The sequence below is a fragment of the Chrysoperla carnea genome, chromosome 5 (assembly GCF_905475395.1).
Source record: "Chrysoperla carnea chromosome 5, inChrCarn1.1, whole genome shotgun sequence".
Lineage (NCBI taxonomy): Eukaryota > Metazoa > Arthropoda > Insecta > Neuroptera > Chrysopidae > Chrysoperla > Chrysoperla carnea.
Window position 1 is genome coordinate 66,335,644 of NC_058341.1, and position 19,276 is coordinate 66,354,919.

General features: G+C 29.9%; 1 protein-coding gene across 1 annotated transcript; it reads left to right on the forward strand.

Annotated features, from left to right (window-relative positions):
- Positions 1–790: 790 nt before the first annotated feature.
- Positions 791–19,182, forward strand: LOC123301333 (cytochrome P450 4c21-like). Its single transcript, XM_044884071.1, has 10 exons — positions 791–835; positions 12,752–12,799; positions 14,841–15,041; positions 15,108–15,296; positions 16,972–17,044; positions 17,108–17,234; positions 17,302–17,487; positions 18,004–18,244; positions 18,777–18,956; positions 19,016–19,182. The coding sequence occupies exons 3-10, from the start codon at positions 14,885–14,887 to the stop codon at positions 19,180–19,182; spliced, it is 1,320 nt and encodes a 439-aa protein (XP_044740006.1). The 5' UTR covers positions 791–835; positions 12,752–12,799; positions 14,841–14,884.
- Positions 19,183–19,276: the final 94 nt, after the last annotated feature.

Consider the following 19,276-nt stretch of genomic DNA (forward strand, 5'->3'; position numbering starts at 1 on the left):
TTCGAACTTCATCTCTATAAAGTTCATTAAAGATGCGTAATAAGAAATAAAAACAAAAAAATATGTTGTTAATGTATCTTAGTGGTCTTCAATGTCCATTTCAAAAAAATTTCCCAAATATCGTATTTCCGGGAAAAATCAATAAAATTCATTTAGACAGTTGTGAAGGAAGCTGGCGTGAATCCAGCTCTCAAAAAATTATGTGCTGTTCCTACAAAAGAAATGTTTACAAAATATATGACGCCCTGATAAAGGCGTGAAGCGAACATTAGTAAATTAATAAACCTGTAAAATGTTAGTCTGTTCGCTCACAAAAATTACAAAAACAAATGTGTCTTTGTTTGCAACATCACAGTGTTACATTTAGACTAGTGAAACAATTTTGATAACATTTTTACTTCAAAATAAATTAAACGCTTGTATTAAGAACTGACAAATCGAAGCACGCAGTCTGGTGGTAGAAAAAACAAACTATTAGTGGGTAACAACAGTAAATACATAATTGTTTATATTAGCAATAAATTGTTTATAATAAATTATCGCTAAATAAAATTAAAAATGGAAGTTGGAATTTTTACAGAACGTGTTTAATCAAAAAATAGAGTAATTTGCGCAGTTAGAGATTGTAAGAGTAAAGCAAATAAAAATTTTAACATAGTTTTCCATAAATTTCCAAAGGCTGGCGATCGTAAAGTGTTATTAGAAAATTTTTTTGGCAATTTGGAGAAAGTTGATACATTAAAAGCGTGGAAGAAAGCATTAAAAATAAATTAAGTTATTCCTCAAATGATATTTTGCTCTCTACATTTCAAGAAAACCGATTATATATTATCAGGTACGTTTTTAAAGCTAGAAATTAGTAAGATTTATAAAAATCTTAGTTTTTCCAGTTTTCAGACTCAAACACTTTAGTTTGTGTTAAGATCATAAAATTATATTTTATTTCGCAACTAATTTTGTCCTGCGCTTCCATAACATTCAATGTAACTGCCAGGTATTATCTAGTTATTATAATTATTCTGAAGTTGATGAATCTTTGTTTTTGAGTAAAATCGCCTCGTGTAATAAACGTTCAAAAAATGTAAAGCTTTGAGCATAATTTTTACGTAATTTTAATTAAAGTCCACGTTAATTATAAATAAAAATTCATCAAACGACAAATTGAAAACAAAAAATGTTTTTTTAACGTTTTTTTAACTACAGTTTAAAGCACATGGGTTAAACATTTAAAAGTGTAAGTTACTTTCGGACATGTTTTTTATGCTACGCCTCCATGTCAGTTCCCAATACATTTTATAGTAAATAATTTTAAATTGCGAATTCAAGCTTTCCTTTTCGCGAAAACGCGGATAATGTCATCGATATCTAGGTTAACATTTTTGTGTATATTTTATCATGCTATTTAAACCTTGATTTTACCTTGCGAAGTATAGAAAGCGATCTCTCTGTGGTAACTAAGCAGACCGGAAGAGTTAATTGAAATAATCTGTACAGACAATACCAATTGAATATCAGTCAATCAGTGATTTTATATTGTACTAGCAGATACCCGCTCGCTTTGCTGGGCAATTACAACTTTAAAAACACAGACTATATCGTGTTATAGCCCTCACTTTCCTTGATCTCACTTATCCTCCCTTTTGTTCACAATTTTGTGAATTTTAATTTTTTGGTTCGGAAGCCTAATTTTTAAAAAATTAGCCCATGATACTCTCTGATAAGGTAACTTTCTGTAGGTTAAATCATTTTTTAAAATCGGTTAAGTAATTAATTCAAAAATGACGAATATCAACTTCGATGCAAATGCAAATGAGTTTCAATAAAATCGAAACACGTCTTCCATCATCAATGTTTTCACAAAATTTAAAGTAGATTCGATCAAGGATTCACGTTGTCTCATACAAACTTTGCCCCCGTTTTTCATCCTCTTAATTTCGGAAAATTCTTATTATCGGATGCCTATGTGTTGATCCGTCAATCAAGTCAGTCCGTCTATAGTTCAGAAAAAAGCACTTTATATGTATAGATTACTTTTATAAATAAGATTAGATTTTTGGAAAACGAATTTAAAAAAAAAATAAATGTTATCTCCTAAAATTATCAGATGAGTTTAGTATGAAATTAGAATCAACAGACTAATGTTTTGAAATGATTCATTTATTTTTTTTACCCGACTGTCAAGGAGTGGTTATGTTTTCGCGCGTATCTTGAAATTTAATCTGGGAAAGCTCTACTTAAGTTCAAGGTCATAAAAATATCATACGTTTTTCGAAATAGCGAAATCCTTGGAAAGGAGACCGACGAGGATGTTCCAAAGTAGCGGGGAAAATTATATTTGTTAGTATATAAATATGTATAAAATTTTTTTGTAAATTTCTGTATTACCTCGTATTTTCGAAACGGCTCAATGGATTTCCACATTTAGGGTATCATCATAGTTGTCTCAAAATTCCAAGTGTTCTTAGATACGTTTTGGAAAAAACAACGAAATACATTTATTAAAAAAAAACAAACGAGTAGGGTAGCAGAATAAAGGAAATGAAAAGGAGATTATAAAAATATATACAGAATGTTCGATTTACAACTAGGCATATAAATATCAAGAGTATGACAAAATACATGCGTTAAGCACTGCATCTAAGTGAGAGGTATTATATACATGTGTTGAAGCTTCGATATGCGTTGAGATAGTGGTAACATGCTTGGAGAGTGGGAGTTTCTTAGTTGAATAACTGAACTATAACAGATAAGCCATGATACAAGTCACTTTTGCAATTTCATATAACACCTATAATACCTCTTACTTAGATGAATTGCTTAACGCATGTATGTACTCTGTCATACTCGTGATATTTATATGCCTAGATGTAAATCAAACATTCTGTATATATGTTTTTCATATTTTATTTGATACTAGAGATACCCACTCGCTTCGCTGGGTTTAAAAGTAAAGATTGATAAAAATTGCTCTCGCTTATCCCCTTTCTATAACACTCGAAAAAATGATAAGGATTGTTTTACACAGGTAAAATATATGTATGGTTTTCTATTTTCTTAAATGTATAAGAGTCGTAATTATTCATTGAGTACATCAGAAAAGATGGTCGTGAAATATTTTATATTGACTATTTTTACAGAAATCTGTAATTTATGGTAATGTCAAATTCAATTAATTATTTATTTTTTATTCATATATCTTTATAAATTATATCTCATGTGTTATTCTTAAGTTTGAGCTATATTGCTATACAGTTTCATTAAAAACCATTCTCTAGTTTTTGCGTGAAAGCGTAACAAACAAACAAACAAACAAAAATGCTTACTTTCGCATTTATAATATATAGAGATTTATAATTTTAATATAGGATTAAATAAATTAATAATTTATAATTTTATATTCAAATAATTACCTTTGTAGTGTGTTACAGTGCTATACTGCTATTCGTTGGGTGCGTAAGGCATAGTGGGGGACACAAAAGTGATGTCAGCGCCCGCTGCGGACAATACAGAACTACGGGTGGCTCTTTATTATTTATGACCATAAAAATAACACGTGTGTCAGTTTATATAAATAAATAAAATAAAATGGGTCATCAAAGTTCCTGTGTAGTCGATTGCAAAAATACTAGTAGAAATAGTAATTGTAAATTTTATAAGTTTCCGGTTGCCAAGTGGAAATTAAATCAGCGAAAAAAATGGATAACTGCTGTTAAAAGGCAAAAGTAAGTATTACTATAACCTACAACCGTATTCTATAGAATAATGTCATATACATGTGTATATTATGTAAGAAAACGGAGTAATAATTTAATTAATTTTTTTTTTTTGTAAAGTATTGATGGATCGTTATTATCTACAAAACCTATGGATGTTATATGCAGTGAACACTTCATTGGCGGTGAAAAATCAGATGTTGAAACAAGTCCCAATTACGCTCCAACTATTTTTCCATCAGTTTATAGAAGACGTAAAGTCAACGAATTAGATATATTCGTAAATATATAATTATGTTAAATAGAGCTATTTGTTATTTTATATATTATTTTAGATTGTTTTTTAATATTTATAATGATTTTTTATTCAATATTAATTTTACAATAAACAACTTGACAGATTTTAACGCTGCTTAACCTAATTCACTTATTGAGACTTGTTTTAGTTGTTGTATTTATTTTACTTACTGTTTTTAGCTGACCCACGGAAAAATTTTTAATTTAATATTCACTCTTTGTAATATATCACATTTAACATTGAAAAAACATTTTTTTCAAGTTTTTATTTTTTTTTATTTTTTCAATAGCTATTTGACATCCAATACATGTTTATTTTCTCAAAAGAGCCACCGTAAGTTGTATCGTTAGATGGCGCTTGGGTCACGCACCCAACGGATAACATATTTAGATACAAGTATCTAGAGACATTTTTTGTATCTTGTATCTCTAAGTTGGCTACATATGAAAAACCTGTTTTATTATAAGGTTTAGGGAAAAAAAATCTCTCTCCATCGTTATAAAAAGATCTGCTTTCAAAAAAATTAGCATTCAGCTATTCTCTTTTTACATCGAATATACAGGGTGTCTAGAAATTGAGAAAATTCGATAGAAATGTTAATGGTCGTTTATAAATGTAGACCACTTAGAACAGATAATAAGGGAAACGGTTCAAGGAATCACTCCCGTGATATGTAGGAGTGTATTTAAACAATTTTGTGAAAGAACACTTACATGTATGGAACACGAAGATGGATACGTTGAGGCAAAAACGAACTGAAGGTAACTGTTTTTACTTACGTCAACAATAATAATTGTATTGTTAAAACTTTCCTCTCCCAAATCAGTAGTTTATTAGCCACTGCCTTGTTCATAGCCCACGTTTCCGACCCATAGAGTACCGTTGGCCTAATCATTCTTTTGCAAATCCGCGCCTTCACCGATCTTGATACCATTGGAAGTAGCAAGAAGCTTCTCAAGGTACTGACGACCTTGCTTCCTTTTGAAGCCTATTATTAATCTGCATCTCTTCATGCGCATTTGCTGTAATTAAGACACCTAGGTATTCAAAATCTGTAACACTTTGGAAGGTGTACGTTTTCATAGGTGTTTGAATTTTTAGATCACTTTCAGCTTCGCCATCATGGTTTTGTAAATTAACATATTTTGTTTTACTTTCATTAACTGTTAACCCATATTGTCTAGCTACATGCTCTAGATTTTTAAAAACGTTCAGTAGTTCGACTTTGCTTCTGGTGATAACAGCTAAATCATCTGCATATGCTACGATTTGATGCTTAAAGTGGTTAACAGTACCTTTTGTTTGCAATCCACATTCCCTGATTATGACTTCAAGCACTAATCTAAATAACAGTGTGTACAGCGGATCTCCTTGCCTTAATCCCCTTTTTACACAAAAGTCTTTGGAAATTCCTCCTTTCCAAGTTACCTTACTCCATGTTTTATGCAAAGTTATCTGCACTAGTTTGACCAATTTTTTAGGTATATTTAGTTTTGTCAAGGCTTTTAACATCTTTTCTCTTATAATCCTGTCGTATGCTTGTTTAAAATCAATAAAAAGCACATGAAGCTGTACATTACTATTATAACTGCTACTAAATAACTCTTTAACCGTGAAAATTTGGTCAACCGTAGACTTTCCTCTCCTGAAGCCCCCTTGGTACTCATCAACTAAGTTATCAGCATACGCACTTGACCTTGCCCGAATTAATTGGGCTAATACTTTGTACACTACATCTAAGAGGGAGATCCCTCGATAATTTTCGCAGCAATGTTTGTTTCCTTTTTTGAAAATTGGGCAAATGAGCGATCCTCTCCAACCTTTAGGGATATTTTCTTCCTCCCACATTTGCTTAAAGAGCTCAAAAATTTTCATGCGCTATAATGCGCAGTGATACCATTTTCTCCTCCAGATTTATTATTTTTTAGTGAAGCAACAATTTCTTCAAAATCCTTTAGTGTTGGATCTTCTACTCTCTTCAGTATCGTTCATTTGATTGTTGATTGATTGCGTAACACTTTTTTCTTCTTCATCTAATAACTTTTGGAAATACTCCTGCCACATATTCAGTTTTCCATTCGTTTCACCAATTGAGTTACCATCTTTGTCTTTAAAATAAACTGAATTGGTTGAATTTACCGGCTTACATTTTTTAATTTCTTGGAAAAGGTTTTTAATTTCGTTTTGCTGAAAATAATCTCCAATTCTCTCAATTCTACTGTTCCAGTATTCTCTTTTCTTTAATCTACAAAGTCGTTTTAAGTCTTTTTTTCATACGACAGTAATGTCCCTTGTTTAGCGCTGAGCTATTGCTGCACAAACTCATCCATGCCTTATTCCTTTCTTGCAGAGCCCTTTCGCACTCCTCATCAAACCAATCTTTACCTTTTTTGGGTACATCATAGCCGAGTACATCTTCTACTGCACTAACAACTGCTGTTTGTATCATTTGCCACTTTTGTTCGATGACTTCCCCTTCCCCTTGCGTATTCAAGTTAGCTGATATTTGTAATTCTAGCTGATTCTTTATATCTTCCTGTTTTAACTTAAGAATGTAATACTTCTACCTAGTTAACGTCTAAGTTTTTGGATTTTAGGAAACTGCTGCCTTAATTTAGCTATAACCAAAAAATGATCTGAATTACCTTCCGCTCCTCTGTAGCTTCTCACATTTGTTACTGTTTTCATATCTCTCTCTTTTATTAGCATGTCGTCGATTTGATTGTTTTTCCATCAGGTGAAACCCAGGTTGCCTTATGTATATTTTTGTGATCAAAGTGAGTGCTCAAAACTTTCATATTATTCTCTCTTGCAAACTCAATAACACATTTCCCATTTTCGTTAGCACACTCGTGTTTACTTTTACCTCCTGTTACACTTTTATATATTGCTTTGTTTCCAATCTTAGCATTACAATCGCCTATTATGATTTTCGTATCGTACTTCGGTAATTTATTATAGGCATTTTGTACTTCCTCATAAAAAAGTTGTTTAGCCTCGATATCCTTTTCTTCGGATGGTGCGTGAATATTTATAACCGATATCTTTCTATATTTTCCTCTCAACCTTATTCGACACATTCTCTCCGAGTGAGCTTCAAAATCCAGAACTACTTTCTCATCTTTCTCATTTAGAAGGAACCCCGTGCCTAACATTCTGTTAACACCCCCACTTTTAAATACGACATGTTTCCCGATTCTAACAATATCATTCCCTAATAAAATTATATCTTTCCATTACTTTTTTTTTTAATTTTCAAATTTTTCCTCTTCGTAAATACTTCTCACATTCCATCTAGCGATTCTCATTTCTAGATCAGAAAGTTTGCTATACCTCATTTTAATATTTTTTCCTTTCTTGTTGTGTGTTGACGTTTTTCAAAATTTCCCATAATCTTGTCCATTTTCAAAGCCCATTTCGTCTGAGATATTACTTTTTTCCAACATCGTTTCTACGTTGTGTCTCTAACTGGTCAGCTTCAATATTCCATCTCCATTCTACATCGCCGATTTTCAATTTTTGGTACCCAATTTTAACCTGCTTTTCCATTCTCTGTTCCTCTGCTGCTATTGCTCTTATGAGTCTCTGTATATCCCTCTCCTTGACTGTCTGATCGTTATACATGAAAATCTTTCCCGCCTTTATTTCTCTTAATTTGCTTTTATTTTCTATAACTTTAAATTATCATCTAACTTTTCGAATAAGATCAGGTAAGTTGCTTTCCCTAGCCTGTGTGCTGACTGAATTGAGGCTTCCACTTTCAAAGTTCTTTTGAAAAAATCAGTCATCACATCTTTTAATAAATCCTTATTTTCGTTAGCTACCTCCAGCCCAGAGACCACCACATTATTTCGCCTCTTTTCCCTATCCCACTGCTCAGTTTTTGCATTGAGTGTTGCCAAATTTTTCTTAATATTTTCGTTCTTTGCTTTTAAAATTTCATTCTCTTTCTTTATTTTATTATTATTCTCCTTCAATTCTTGCATTTCATGTCTCATTTTTTTTTCTCTTCTTTCATTTGTCTTATATAATGCCTATAATTTATTTTTATATCCGATGATACCGTTTGTAACAATTTGAAAATATCATCTAACTTTTTGTCATTTTCATACATTATTCTTGCTAATTTCTTGCTCCCTTTAAAAGGCCCCGTGTTCTCTGCATTTCTTTTCCTTTTGCCTTCATCCGCTGAAAATCTTCCGTACTACTCATAATTTAAAGTACGTCCCTGTTCAAATATTGTAAAGCGTTAAAAACACAAAACCAGATCAACTCTTCGAGGTGAAGTATTTTATCAATACAATTTTATGTTATACACTTTACTACCCCTTAACTGCTTTAAAATTAATACAGCAAACAAAAACAAAACAAAAAAATTATTATCTATATATTTTATTACCTTCCTATTTGAAGGTTATCCAACTGTCAAAATTAACAATTAGCCACTATATTAATTAAATATCATTAAAAAACAGATATAATTTATTTCACTTAAGAAACTAATCCCCAAAACACTTTCTAATACCTTTTCGTGGCACAGTAAGCTCAAAATTTTCCAATAATGAACATAAATTTTGGAGTTATGTACCACAGTAATGTCTTCATTAAATACCAGGACTGGACTCGACAGTCTGTATATTCCATGTTAAAATTGGATAGCTAAATGTCAATAATTTTGAAAGCAGAGCTTTTTATATAAAAAAAATTGGTTTGGTAAACCTTATAATAAAAAAGTTTTCCATATGTAGTCGACTTAGGTAGACATCCTGTATACCTAGATACTATTATTTTTAAAGCATCTGTAGCTGTATCTAGATATATTTTAAATGTATATTATATTATATCTATAAACAAAACTCAGATACAGATACATTTTTTTTCAATTTTTAATTAATTTCTGTTTCATTTTCAAATTATTAATGAATATCAATTTGACGATTTTACCAAATACATCAAAATTAGTATACACTATATTCTATGAGTTAGTATTCCGCGGACGGAATTGGTTACGCCTTAACCAACTGAGCTAATAGGGCGACGATCTTAAACTAAATTTGTTTTGATGTTGATGCTGGGTGTCATCGCACAATTGCCCCTAAAAAATTATTTCAGGAAAAATTCCCTCATGTTAACCCAATTCCATGTAAAAAAACTTTTAAAAGTTAAAAGATGAACTCAATGAACAAAGGTCAAATATAGTTAGAGCTTTTACCTGAAACCAAACCAAAACTTCTAAAACAAAGACCTATGCCATAATACACAAGGTAGATAAGGAAATTGACCGCCTGGTACATGAAGGAATTTTGGAGCCTATTGAATATAGTGATTTTGGGTCGCCTATTGTTCCAGTGATGAAGCGCAATGGTAATTTAGGATTTGCGGGGATTAAAAATTAACCCTCAACCCGTGCTTGAAAATGGATCCTTATCCCTTACCAAAAATTGAGGATATATTCCAGAAATTGGGTGAAAATCGAGTTTGGGCCAAAATGGATTTGAGCCATGCTTACCAACGGTGTGAGTTGGAGCAAGAGTCGCGCAAACTGGTAGCCATTACTACACAGAATAATAATAATCACTTCCTCAAAAAACAAAAATAGCGGCATCAAACCGTGCCTAGGGCGGCATCAAGACTAAATCTGAAACTGGAAAATGGAAAAATAGGCATTTTACAATTTTTTTTTTATTAATTTGATCGATACTTTATACTTCATGAAAATTCATTTAAATGTAAAATAAATTTTTATTTCAGATGAAACAGATTTTTATTAATAAAAAACGTAAGTATAATAAAATTTTGCTGCATTCAAGCAAAATCATAAATATTAAATATTAATAGAGTACAAAGTCAAAAATATATATTTTACAATCACATTTATTATCCTTTGACTTTGACTTGAAAATTTTTTTTATCTACACATAATAGCCCAGGAAAACAAAGGGCTTTCTGCGTAAAAAATCCAAGTGAAGTTCTTTCACTGGGATTATCTTTATTTGGATGTTAGAAATGACCTATGAAAAGTCTAAAGCAATATCATGTGCCCAAAAATATATATTCAAGGTCAAAGTTCGCGAAACTGGGGTTCAAATATCTCGTAAACTATTAAGTTTATTACAGTTTTGGTTATTATAAAACATGTTCGTGAGTTAATTTTACATAAAACGGTTCTGTACAAAATATCCGTAGATACAATATTTCTCAAGATATATGCCTAAAAAAAATATCAAAAAAAAAATAAAAAAATTTAAAGAAACTATAGCAATTTGTATTTATTTTAATTTTTTTGAATATTATTCATTTATAAAATATTTTAGATATTTTTCGTGCAGTAAAGTGTATACGAATTACTTAAATTTTTCTCAGTTATATATTTCGAAAACTATTGCTTCTACGGAAATTTTTGTACAGAATCTTTTTTGTGTAAAATAATTCGCAAAGTTTCTAATAGAAAAAAATACAATAAATTTATGAATTTATACAATATTAAATACAATATATTATAAATTTATGAGATATTTGTAAAAAAACTATTTTCATGACCTTTCACGTTGAATTTTTTCTTGCGCACATGATACTGCAATGGATTTTTCATTGGTCATTTCTTACAACCATATAAAAATAATCCCGCTGAATAAACTTCACATGGATATCTTAAGCAGATCGACTTTTACATTTTATTATTTTTCTGGGCTATAATAAGTATAATTTGTAATTAAAATTGTTATTTTGAATATCCATAATTTTGTCATGAAGCTGAGACTGTAATCTTTAAACAATCGTCAGAAGTAAATAATTTTTAGGAAAAATTTAAAATTTGTTTTTATTTTACGTTAAAAAAATATTTTGTAAATGGGCCTTTGCTGCCTAGATTGATCTATCAGTGATAATATTTTACATAAGACTGGTGTTGGAACGGTTGAAAGTGATCTGTCAAATTTAATTTAATGAAATGAATGGCCAAATATATCTGTGATATTCCTAATATTTCAACAAAATTTCCTAAAAATATCATCGCTAAATGGTTTGCGGTAAATTGTAAGTTTCTCTTAACTCTCGCAATGCACACACATATGGGTTAAAAAATGCGTGAAGTATTCGTTCTTATTTATGATTTTGGCGATTTCTTGTTTTTATTTTACTTAGAGGTGTTTTTTGATTGAGAAAACATTTTTACGTAAATATTTTATTAATGCTTGAATCCTCTTTTGAATTGATATTGAACTTCTTTTTTTAATAACCAAAATGATTATCCGTTTTCCATAATTTAAATCAACTTTCAATTTTAGTTAATTTCTTGGATTTTATTTTTGTTTAAGCATATTATTCTACGCCTCTGTAATACAGCTTGGTATTTTGCATGAAATGGCATTTCGGTTAAAACCTCAAGGTTTTGTTTGCATATACACTGAATTTCGTTGACGCTCCTCTCAAATTCCTTCCTCAAGGAATGATGATTGTTCGAAAACTTTTTCATATAAGCCTAGGTTAGGTTAGGTTATATTCCCACGAAGGACACACTTAGGCTATAGAGCCCATTGTGATACCATATTTGTGTTTTACCACCTTTTCCGCTGATAATTTCTTTTATCAGCTCCTCGTATTCAGAGGCTGAGTGCACCTCCTTCATACATATACCATGCAATACACCAGCCCATCAAAACTATCAATTAAATTGATTTTGATGCGACGGCGGGAATCGAACCCGCTACCCTAAGCATACCGCGGACATCATAAATGTAATTGTAAATATGAATGTAATTTAATAAATAAAGATTAACAATTAATGATGTGGGTGGCCTCTGTGATAGGGCGTATGTCAGAAAAACGGAGGTCAAACCCCATTATTATTTATTATTATATTTTTTCTAGAGTAGGCGTTCGTTGCCCATTAGACTCAAATAATTGAAATACTTTTTTTATCCAATTTTTAGTGATGTGCGTGTGACAGTGATGTTCAGCTGTCTCAATGTCTTCTTCATTATCTTGATGTATTAGGAAACTTCGGTGGAACCATAATTGGAGTCAGATATAATCTATTTTATAATTCTTCGGTAAATTTAATAAATGTTGTTTTGTTGCAGCGTAGAAAAATCCTTTCATTTTCATTGTTGTATTTATTATAGGGTTTTACTTTTTTTAGTTACCTAGCGCCCGCAATTTATTTCTCAGGTTATGGAGGCATTTAGTATTTCTTTCCCATCTCGACTGAAGATAAATTTCCCCAGATTTGTCGAGGCGAGAATTCTGGAGGTTCCACCTCTTCTAAATCATTATTAGATATTATTAGGTTAGGATGATATAAAATTTAAGCCCTATAGAACAATAACTGTAAGCTAGATACCAATTTTAAACATTCTATCTTTTAACTTCTATTTATTACTTTTTGCAAATATCGGAAGGCAAGTTAAAAATTGAGATGGAATAACTTTAATCTTTTTCTCTTTTATAGGTAATTAAACAACTTATTTTTAACAAAAATTTGAAGGAATACATTTTAAATTATAATTAATTAATAATTGACAAATTAGAGGTGTTTCATTTATGTTGGACATGGGTTGTAACATTTATGTTGGAGCCGAGTTGTTTCTTAAAAACTCAATGTTTTTAATGGTGTTTATGAAATTTCTACAAAATCATGTTTTAATTTCTTTATTATTTTTAATTTTAATTCTCACATGTTTTTATTTTTGGAATTATATTCGCGGATGTTATTATGTATCAAAACTTCCTGGACCACCAGCTTATCCAATAATTGGAAATGCAAAATTATTTTTGGGATCTCATCAAGGTAAATTTAAAGAGTATTTATAATACTTATATTTTAGAATTTCGTCATGCAGGAGCTGTGGTAATCTTAGCGAAATCTCTCTTAAGGCTGTTGTCTTGCTATGGTTGTTTTAACAATTACCATTTGAAGTCAATTGATTGTCTCTAATAACTCGAGATAAACTTAATTAAAGTGTGAACCATTAACTTTAAAAGTACAAGAGAAATTTTCCAAAAACTAACTGTTTATTGTCTATCTACTGTAAAGTTAAAACATTTTATTGTTGACCAGAAACAAGTCTAGTTAGTGCATTGTGGCTAAAGAGAAATAACTATATTAGCAGAATTTTACACAATTAATCGTACACAGTATATTCTATGAGAAACAGTTGAGTTGTATAGTATAGATAAAATTTGTAACTTATTTCACTATAAGTTTATGCACTCTTACCATATATTCTCCCGTGCATATATTGCAAAACTTTTTGATAATATTGTAGCAAGACAACAGCCTTAAGAAATTAAGAAATTTTATTTAAAAATTACAATTTAAAAAAATACTTACATTTCGTTAAATATCGATATTTCGGTTGCAACGTAACCATCGTCAGTAGCAAAATTTATTGATATAATGCAGTACAAGTATTTTTTACATATAGTTAAAAATAAATATTTAAAAAAAAAAAAAAAAAAAAAAATACAAAGATATCACAAAATCGAAAAAATAAACTTTTTAAGACCACCAAACTTTTTGTAGCAATTCACAACAAAGTATTTAGTGGGTTTGAAAAATTCCTTTATCGACCGTGATTTATATCAACGAGCTGGATTCAAATTTTGTATCGCTAATGAAATAGATGTGTCTAAGTTCGCTGTAACTGACGAGAATTGTTGCATGACTTTATTTTTAAAAGATGTCTATTTTATCAATTCAGAGTCAGGCATACGACTTTTATTCTAGTTGAGAGTCTTATTACCCGTCTTGTGGAATAAAATGCTTTCGCAAGCATCTAAAATATTGTGAAACCTAACAGATTTAACTAACATTGTTGATAGAATCTTGTGTTCCGTACTTAAAACATGGCCTGCAATGCCAGATTTTTCGATTCGATGATTCTTGGCGTCCCTAATATATTCCTTTTCTCGAATTGCCATTTGCCGTTTCGTCTGTTTAAGATAAAATTTCCTGTGAGTCCGGAATTGAATTCTTGGTTTGACACTTATTTTTGTAAGTGTAACTGTATTTTTTGGTAATGTTTTACATATTTATTTTTAACTTTGTAAAAACGTTTGTAATGTGTAATATAAATAAATTTAGCTACTGACGATGATTGCGTTGCAATCGAAATATCGATATTTACAGACATGTAAGTCTGTTATATGCTTTCTAAATAAAACTTCTTAGTATACAATTTTAGTTCGAGTATCGTGGTATTTATTTCAATAACCAAGCTTTAAGAATATTAGTATGAGAGGAGAGTGAAAACATTGACATGCTTTTTATAAACACAAAAAAATAAGAATTTTAATAGTTTCTTTCTTTAACATTATTGTTTCCGTACATTGTTAGTCTAAGAAACGATAAAAGGCCGATCATCACCCTTCTGATAACCAAGAGACATATTTTTTATGAAAATTTAATGATTGATTAACACCCTATGATAGAGAGCTTGCCTATCGAAAAGTGTTCTTGGCTATTTTTAATCAAAATAATTTTTGTTCCCCGATTTTTTAACCAATCCAAATAGGCATCAGAAGAAAGATAATTACGAAATGAATATCATAGGCTTGCTTAAAAAAAAAACTAATACGAAAAAAATATCGATTAAATTAATTTTATTAAAAATAACCATTAACACTTTTCGATATCAAAAGCGTATTTATCAATCTTCAAAATCTCATTAAAATATGTGTTATCTGGTTATCAGATGGGTGAAGGTCGACCCGGTATCGTCTGTTAGACTATATGTTTTTTTTGTTGTTGTTGAGATTTCAATATTAAACAGATAAGTAGGGTTCTTTGTTTAAAATAAGATATCACATTGTGTTTCATTTTGTTTTAGAAGTTACACATAATTTATTGAATATTGCCGAAGAGTATCAGAATATGGTCCGAGTATGGATTGGCCCTGTTCCCTTAATTGGATTTTCAAATCTAGATATTGTTCAGAAAATATTAACAAATGAACATGTTTTAGAAAAAGCTTACTTATTGAAATTAGTTTGGAACCCCATAATGGGAAAATCAGTTTTCACTTCAGAAGGTATAATAATAATATTTTCTAAATTTTTTAAAATAAAAATCTTGCAAACTATTAAAATATTTTTAGTTCCAGAATGGAGAAATCATCGAAGTATTGTAATTAGAGGTTTTAGTCCAATCATTTTAAAATCATACTTAAAAATATTTATGGAAAAAATTAATATTTTAATTCAAAAATTAGATTTGGAATTAAATAATGAAACACCGTTTGATATATATACATACTTGTCAAGAACTACTTTAGATTCAGTTTGTGGTAAGAAATTTATAAATAAATCGGAGCAACTTGAAAGGGTGAAAATGGGTATAAAAGGGGTATTTTACCATCAAAGGATGAAAAACGGGGAAATGAATTTTGATTTTTCAATTTGACAAATAAATCTGTCTGACTTTATGGAACTGTGGGTTCGGAAAAAAGTTGTTTTGTTTTGAAAAAAGTAATTTTTTAAATATTTCTTAATCTCTCACGGTTTAAAAGCAGCATGATTTATTTTGCAACTTGTGCAAATTTATTTGGGAGAATTTAAATTGGGTACAAATCTATAAAAAACTTAATCTCCAGTGTCCCCCGTTCGAATTCCAACAAAGCCGTCTAATAAAAAACAGTTTTTTATTGGAACTATGTTCCTTATCGCACGTTCTCGTTCTGATTTGTTTGCTAGTTGGGAGGTAAAACCAAAAAAAAAAAAAAAAAAAAACACCAAAAGTCGACTATTTTTATCTAGATTACCTAGGAAACTAAAACTCTTTCAATCGATTCAGCTTGCCATGCATTTTTTTATAATTTGTCAATTTGTATTTTTTTCTAAATTTTATATTTATTATTGAAAAAAATTGAGTTGTGAAAGTTATCGGTAAGTTATAGATAACAGAGATAATTTAAAGTAAGTACAAGAAAATTTTAATGTTATGTTTTAATAAATATCCTGATCAAACCAGACGTATTGTGCGCAAATATTGGATTGACTACTAAGTCAGAAGTATGTCTTTTTTAAACTAATACTACTATTAATTCATACAGTAAAAGCTAAGAAGCTATAAAATTAAATTCTTTTTATCAATCAAACAAGTATTTGACTTCTTAAGTTAATAATACCATAAATTTTCAGAAAAATTTATTGTAAAAAGTAAGCACTATATTTATAATGTTCCAAGGTACGAGAGGAATATAGTTCCTACGGGGTTTTCCCCTACACCTCTCGTTCCTTTAAGTATTAATTTTTGAATTTTTATTTGATCCTACTTTCGAGGGTCATTTATTTCATAATTCACTCACAAATAAAGATCTTTATAGATCCTCGTAAACGTAATATACTTAAACAAAATATGTTAACTTAAGTGGCCTTTGTTAAGGAGCCTTTGCAATGGTTTAGGAGCCAAATAATTCTGGTTTACCCTAGCATTGAGAAGCAAAAGCAGAAATGTTTACAGTTACTTAAGATTTACAGGGGCCTTCGTTTATGCCTCCAAGAATATTAAAAGGCATCTTAAAATTAGTATTATTTTATGATCTTGTCATAGATCAATGAGCAAAACGGATCCTCAAGTCATTACATATTGTGTCTTAAATTGCACACAAGCAGTGCAAACCAAAGGGACAGTCTTGCAAATGTTTAAAGGGTTGGATTGATTTAACTTACAGGCATCATGTTTTCGCGTCTTACATGAGTATACTAGAAACTAAAGATAAGCTAATTGATATAAAAGACAGCGTCGACAAAATTGTTTTCATATTTCTGTATCTTGATGTAAAATTAGAACCAAAATTTTCCACATGAAGGTCCCGGTGACTCTTCAAATTTTCACCAACAATATAAAATATTACATATCTTTCAGTATTCACGGAGACAAACGCGTGAAAATCGTGGTGTTAATCATCCACCATCTACCAGTCTAAGGATGAATATCGTGACAATTGAATTTGATTTCAGGGTCAACAATGGGTGTAAATATAAACTCACATGAAGATGATGGATCATCTTCTTATTTCCATGCTATTAACAGGTGACTAAAAAAGTGAAAGAAAATGTTAATACAAATTTCTTTTAATTTCGGTATTAATTTTAGTGTGACGTTTTTTATATTAGCTCGATTTTTGAATCCAATCAAATATCCAACTATATTTTATCGATTCACACAAGATTATAAAATGGTATCAAAAAGTCGTGATGTTACCCAAGAATTTACTGAAAAAGTTAGTGATTGCAATATTCAACCATGTTTAGGATATGATACTAACGTAGTAATTAATTTTTTTACAGATTATTTCTGAAAAAAGAAAAAGTATGGCAACCGTTATCAATAATAAAGAATTAATGGACATTAAAGCGATTAACAGTAATTTATATAAAAAACCATTTTTGGAATATTTAATGGATTTTACAAAAAATAACTCAAGTTTTACGGAAGAACAATTACATAATCACACTAATCTTCTCATTTTTGCGGTATGTTACTTTAATTATTGAATATAAAAAAGTTTTAGCCATGACTCGTATGTCGCTTTTATCGAAATCAAATTTTTCGATTTTTACATTCTGATCCTGTTGTTTTATTCAATTTAAAAATATACTTGCTTCTTCCATTAAACTACAGATTATGATTTTTTGTCTGCCCTTTACGCTAATAGAAAGTCTTATAGGCAAAGTTTTATAGGCTTTCGAAATTGATTTCTTGGGGAAAACATCTTGTTCAATTGGTTAGAAATCACAATAAATTATAATATTCAAATTAATTGATTACTTAAATCATTATTTTACTTTTTACGCAATGTATTTAGTGGCAAAAATGTTCAAATAAGGGCTTAATTTTGAAATGGAAACATATATGGAAGTTTTTTGCGATTATCTTGTTTATGCCAGCAAATTCGAAAATTTCTCCTCATTTTAGTCAAGTATATCCTAGCCACCTTTGAGATAAATTTAAATAAATATTAAACGATTGATAAATTTTATTATTTTTAGGGTTTTGAAACAACAGCAATTACTCTCAGCTTTGTTTTATTACACTTGGCGGCATATAAAGACATACAAACAAAACTATATAATGAAATAATAGAAGTTCTTGGTGACAAAAATGTAGACTCAATCAATGTCGACGATTTACCAAAGTTCAAATATATGGAGATGGTTATTAAGGAGTCAATGAGATTAACTCCAACGGTTCCACTAATTCCAAGAGAAGCATCTCAAGATATTAAAATTGGTAATATTTGCTTATAACGCAAGTAGGTTTTTATGATAGTTGAGTATGCAAAATAAGAAGCACTTTATTTACTAACAATATACATATATACGTGAGATATTGAGCAACCCAAAATAGGTTTGCCAAATTGAAAATTATTGTGCCTACCGGGAATTTCTTTTGGGTAGAACGTAGCTACGTTGGAGATTTTTTTCTTGGTAATTTTAAGCATTATTAATTTTGAAAAAATACTGCTTAAAATTACCAAGGAAAAAAATCTCCAACGTGACTCACTTGAGGCAAAGAAAATCCTCTAAAGACTTTTGACTTAAGTAACAAAAGATTTACACATAAATTAATATTTAAGAAATTTTTGGGTCGATCCGTTGATAGATATTTTTCCGGGGAACATGATGAGGGCGGCATTTTCCAACTGGTAATATGTGCTTTTTGGATTCTTCATAATTTGCAAATTCAAATTCAACTACCTTCTGAACTCGGTTTGTTTTTCCATAGTAAAATATATAATTGGGGAAATTATTAATATTTTTAGACAATTATACAATTCCAAAAGGAGTAAATATACTAATTCCAGTAATAAATATCCATCGAAATCCAGAATATTGGGAAAATCCATTAAAATTTGATCCAGAAAGATTCACACCAGAAAATATAAAAAATCATCACCCTTACGCTTACCTTCCATTCGGTGCTGGCCCAAGAAATTGTTTTGGTATGAAAAATTAAATTAAAATCATTTGTGAGGAACTTTGATTAATTTTTTGTATTTAGGTAGGAGATATGCATGGATCTTTATGAAAACAGCATTGGTTGCATTATTAAGTCGATATGAATTTCACACCGATTTAAACTTGGACAAATTACGGTTTGAAATAGGAATGGCATTGAAATTAATAAATGGTCACCAGGTGAAAATCACTCCACGATATAAATCATAAAATATTTTGTTATTTTTGAAATTTTTAGATAATTATAAGTAAAATAAAGTTAATAGTACACTACTATGTTTGAAAAAATACTAAAAGCAACATA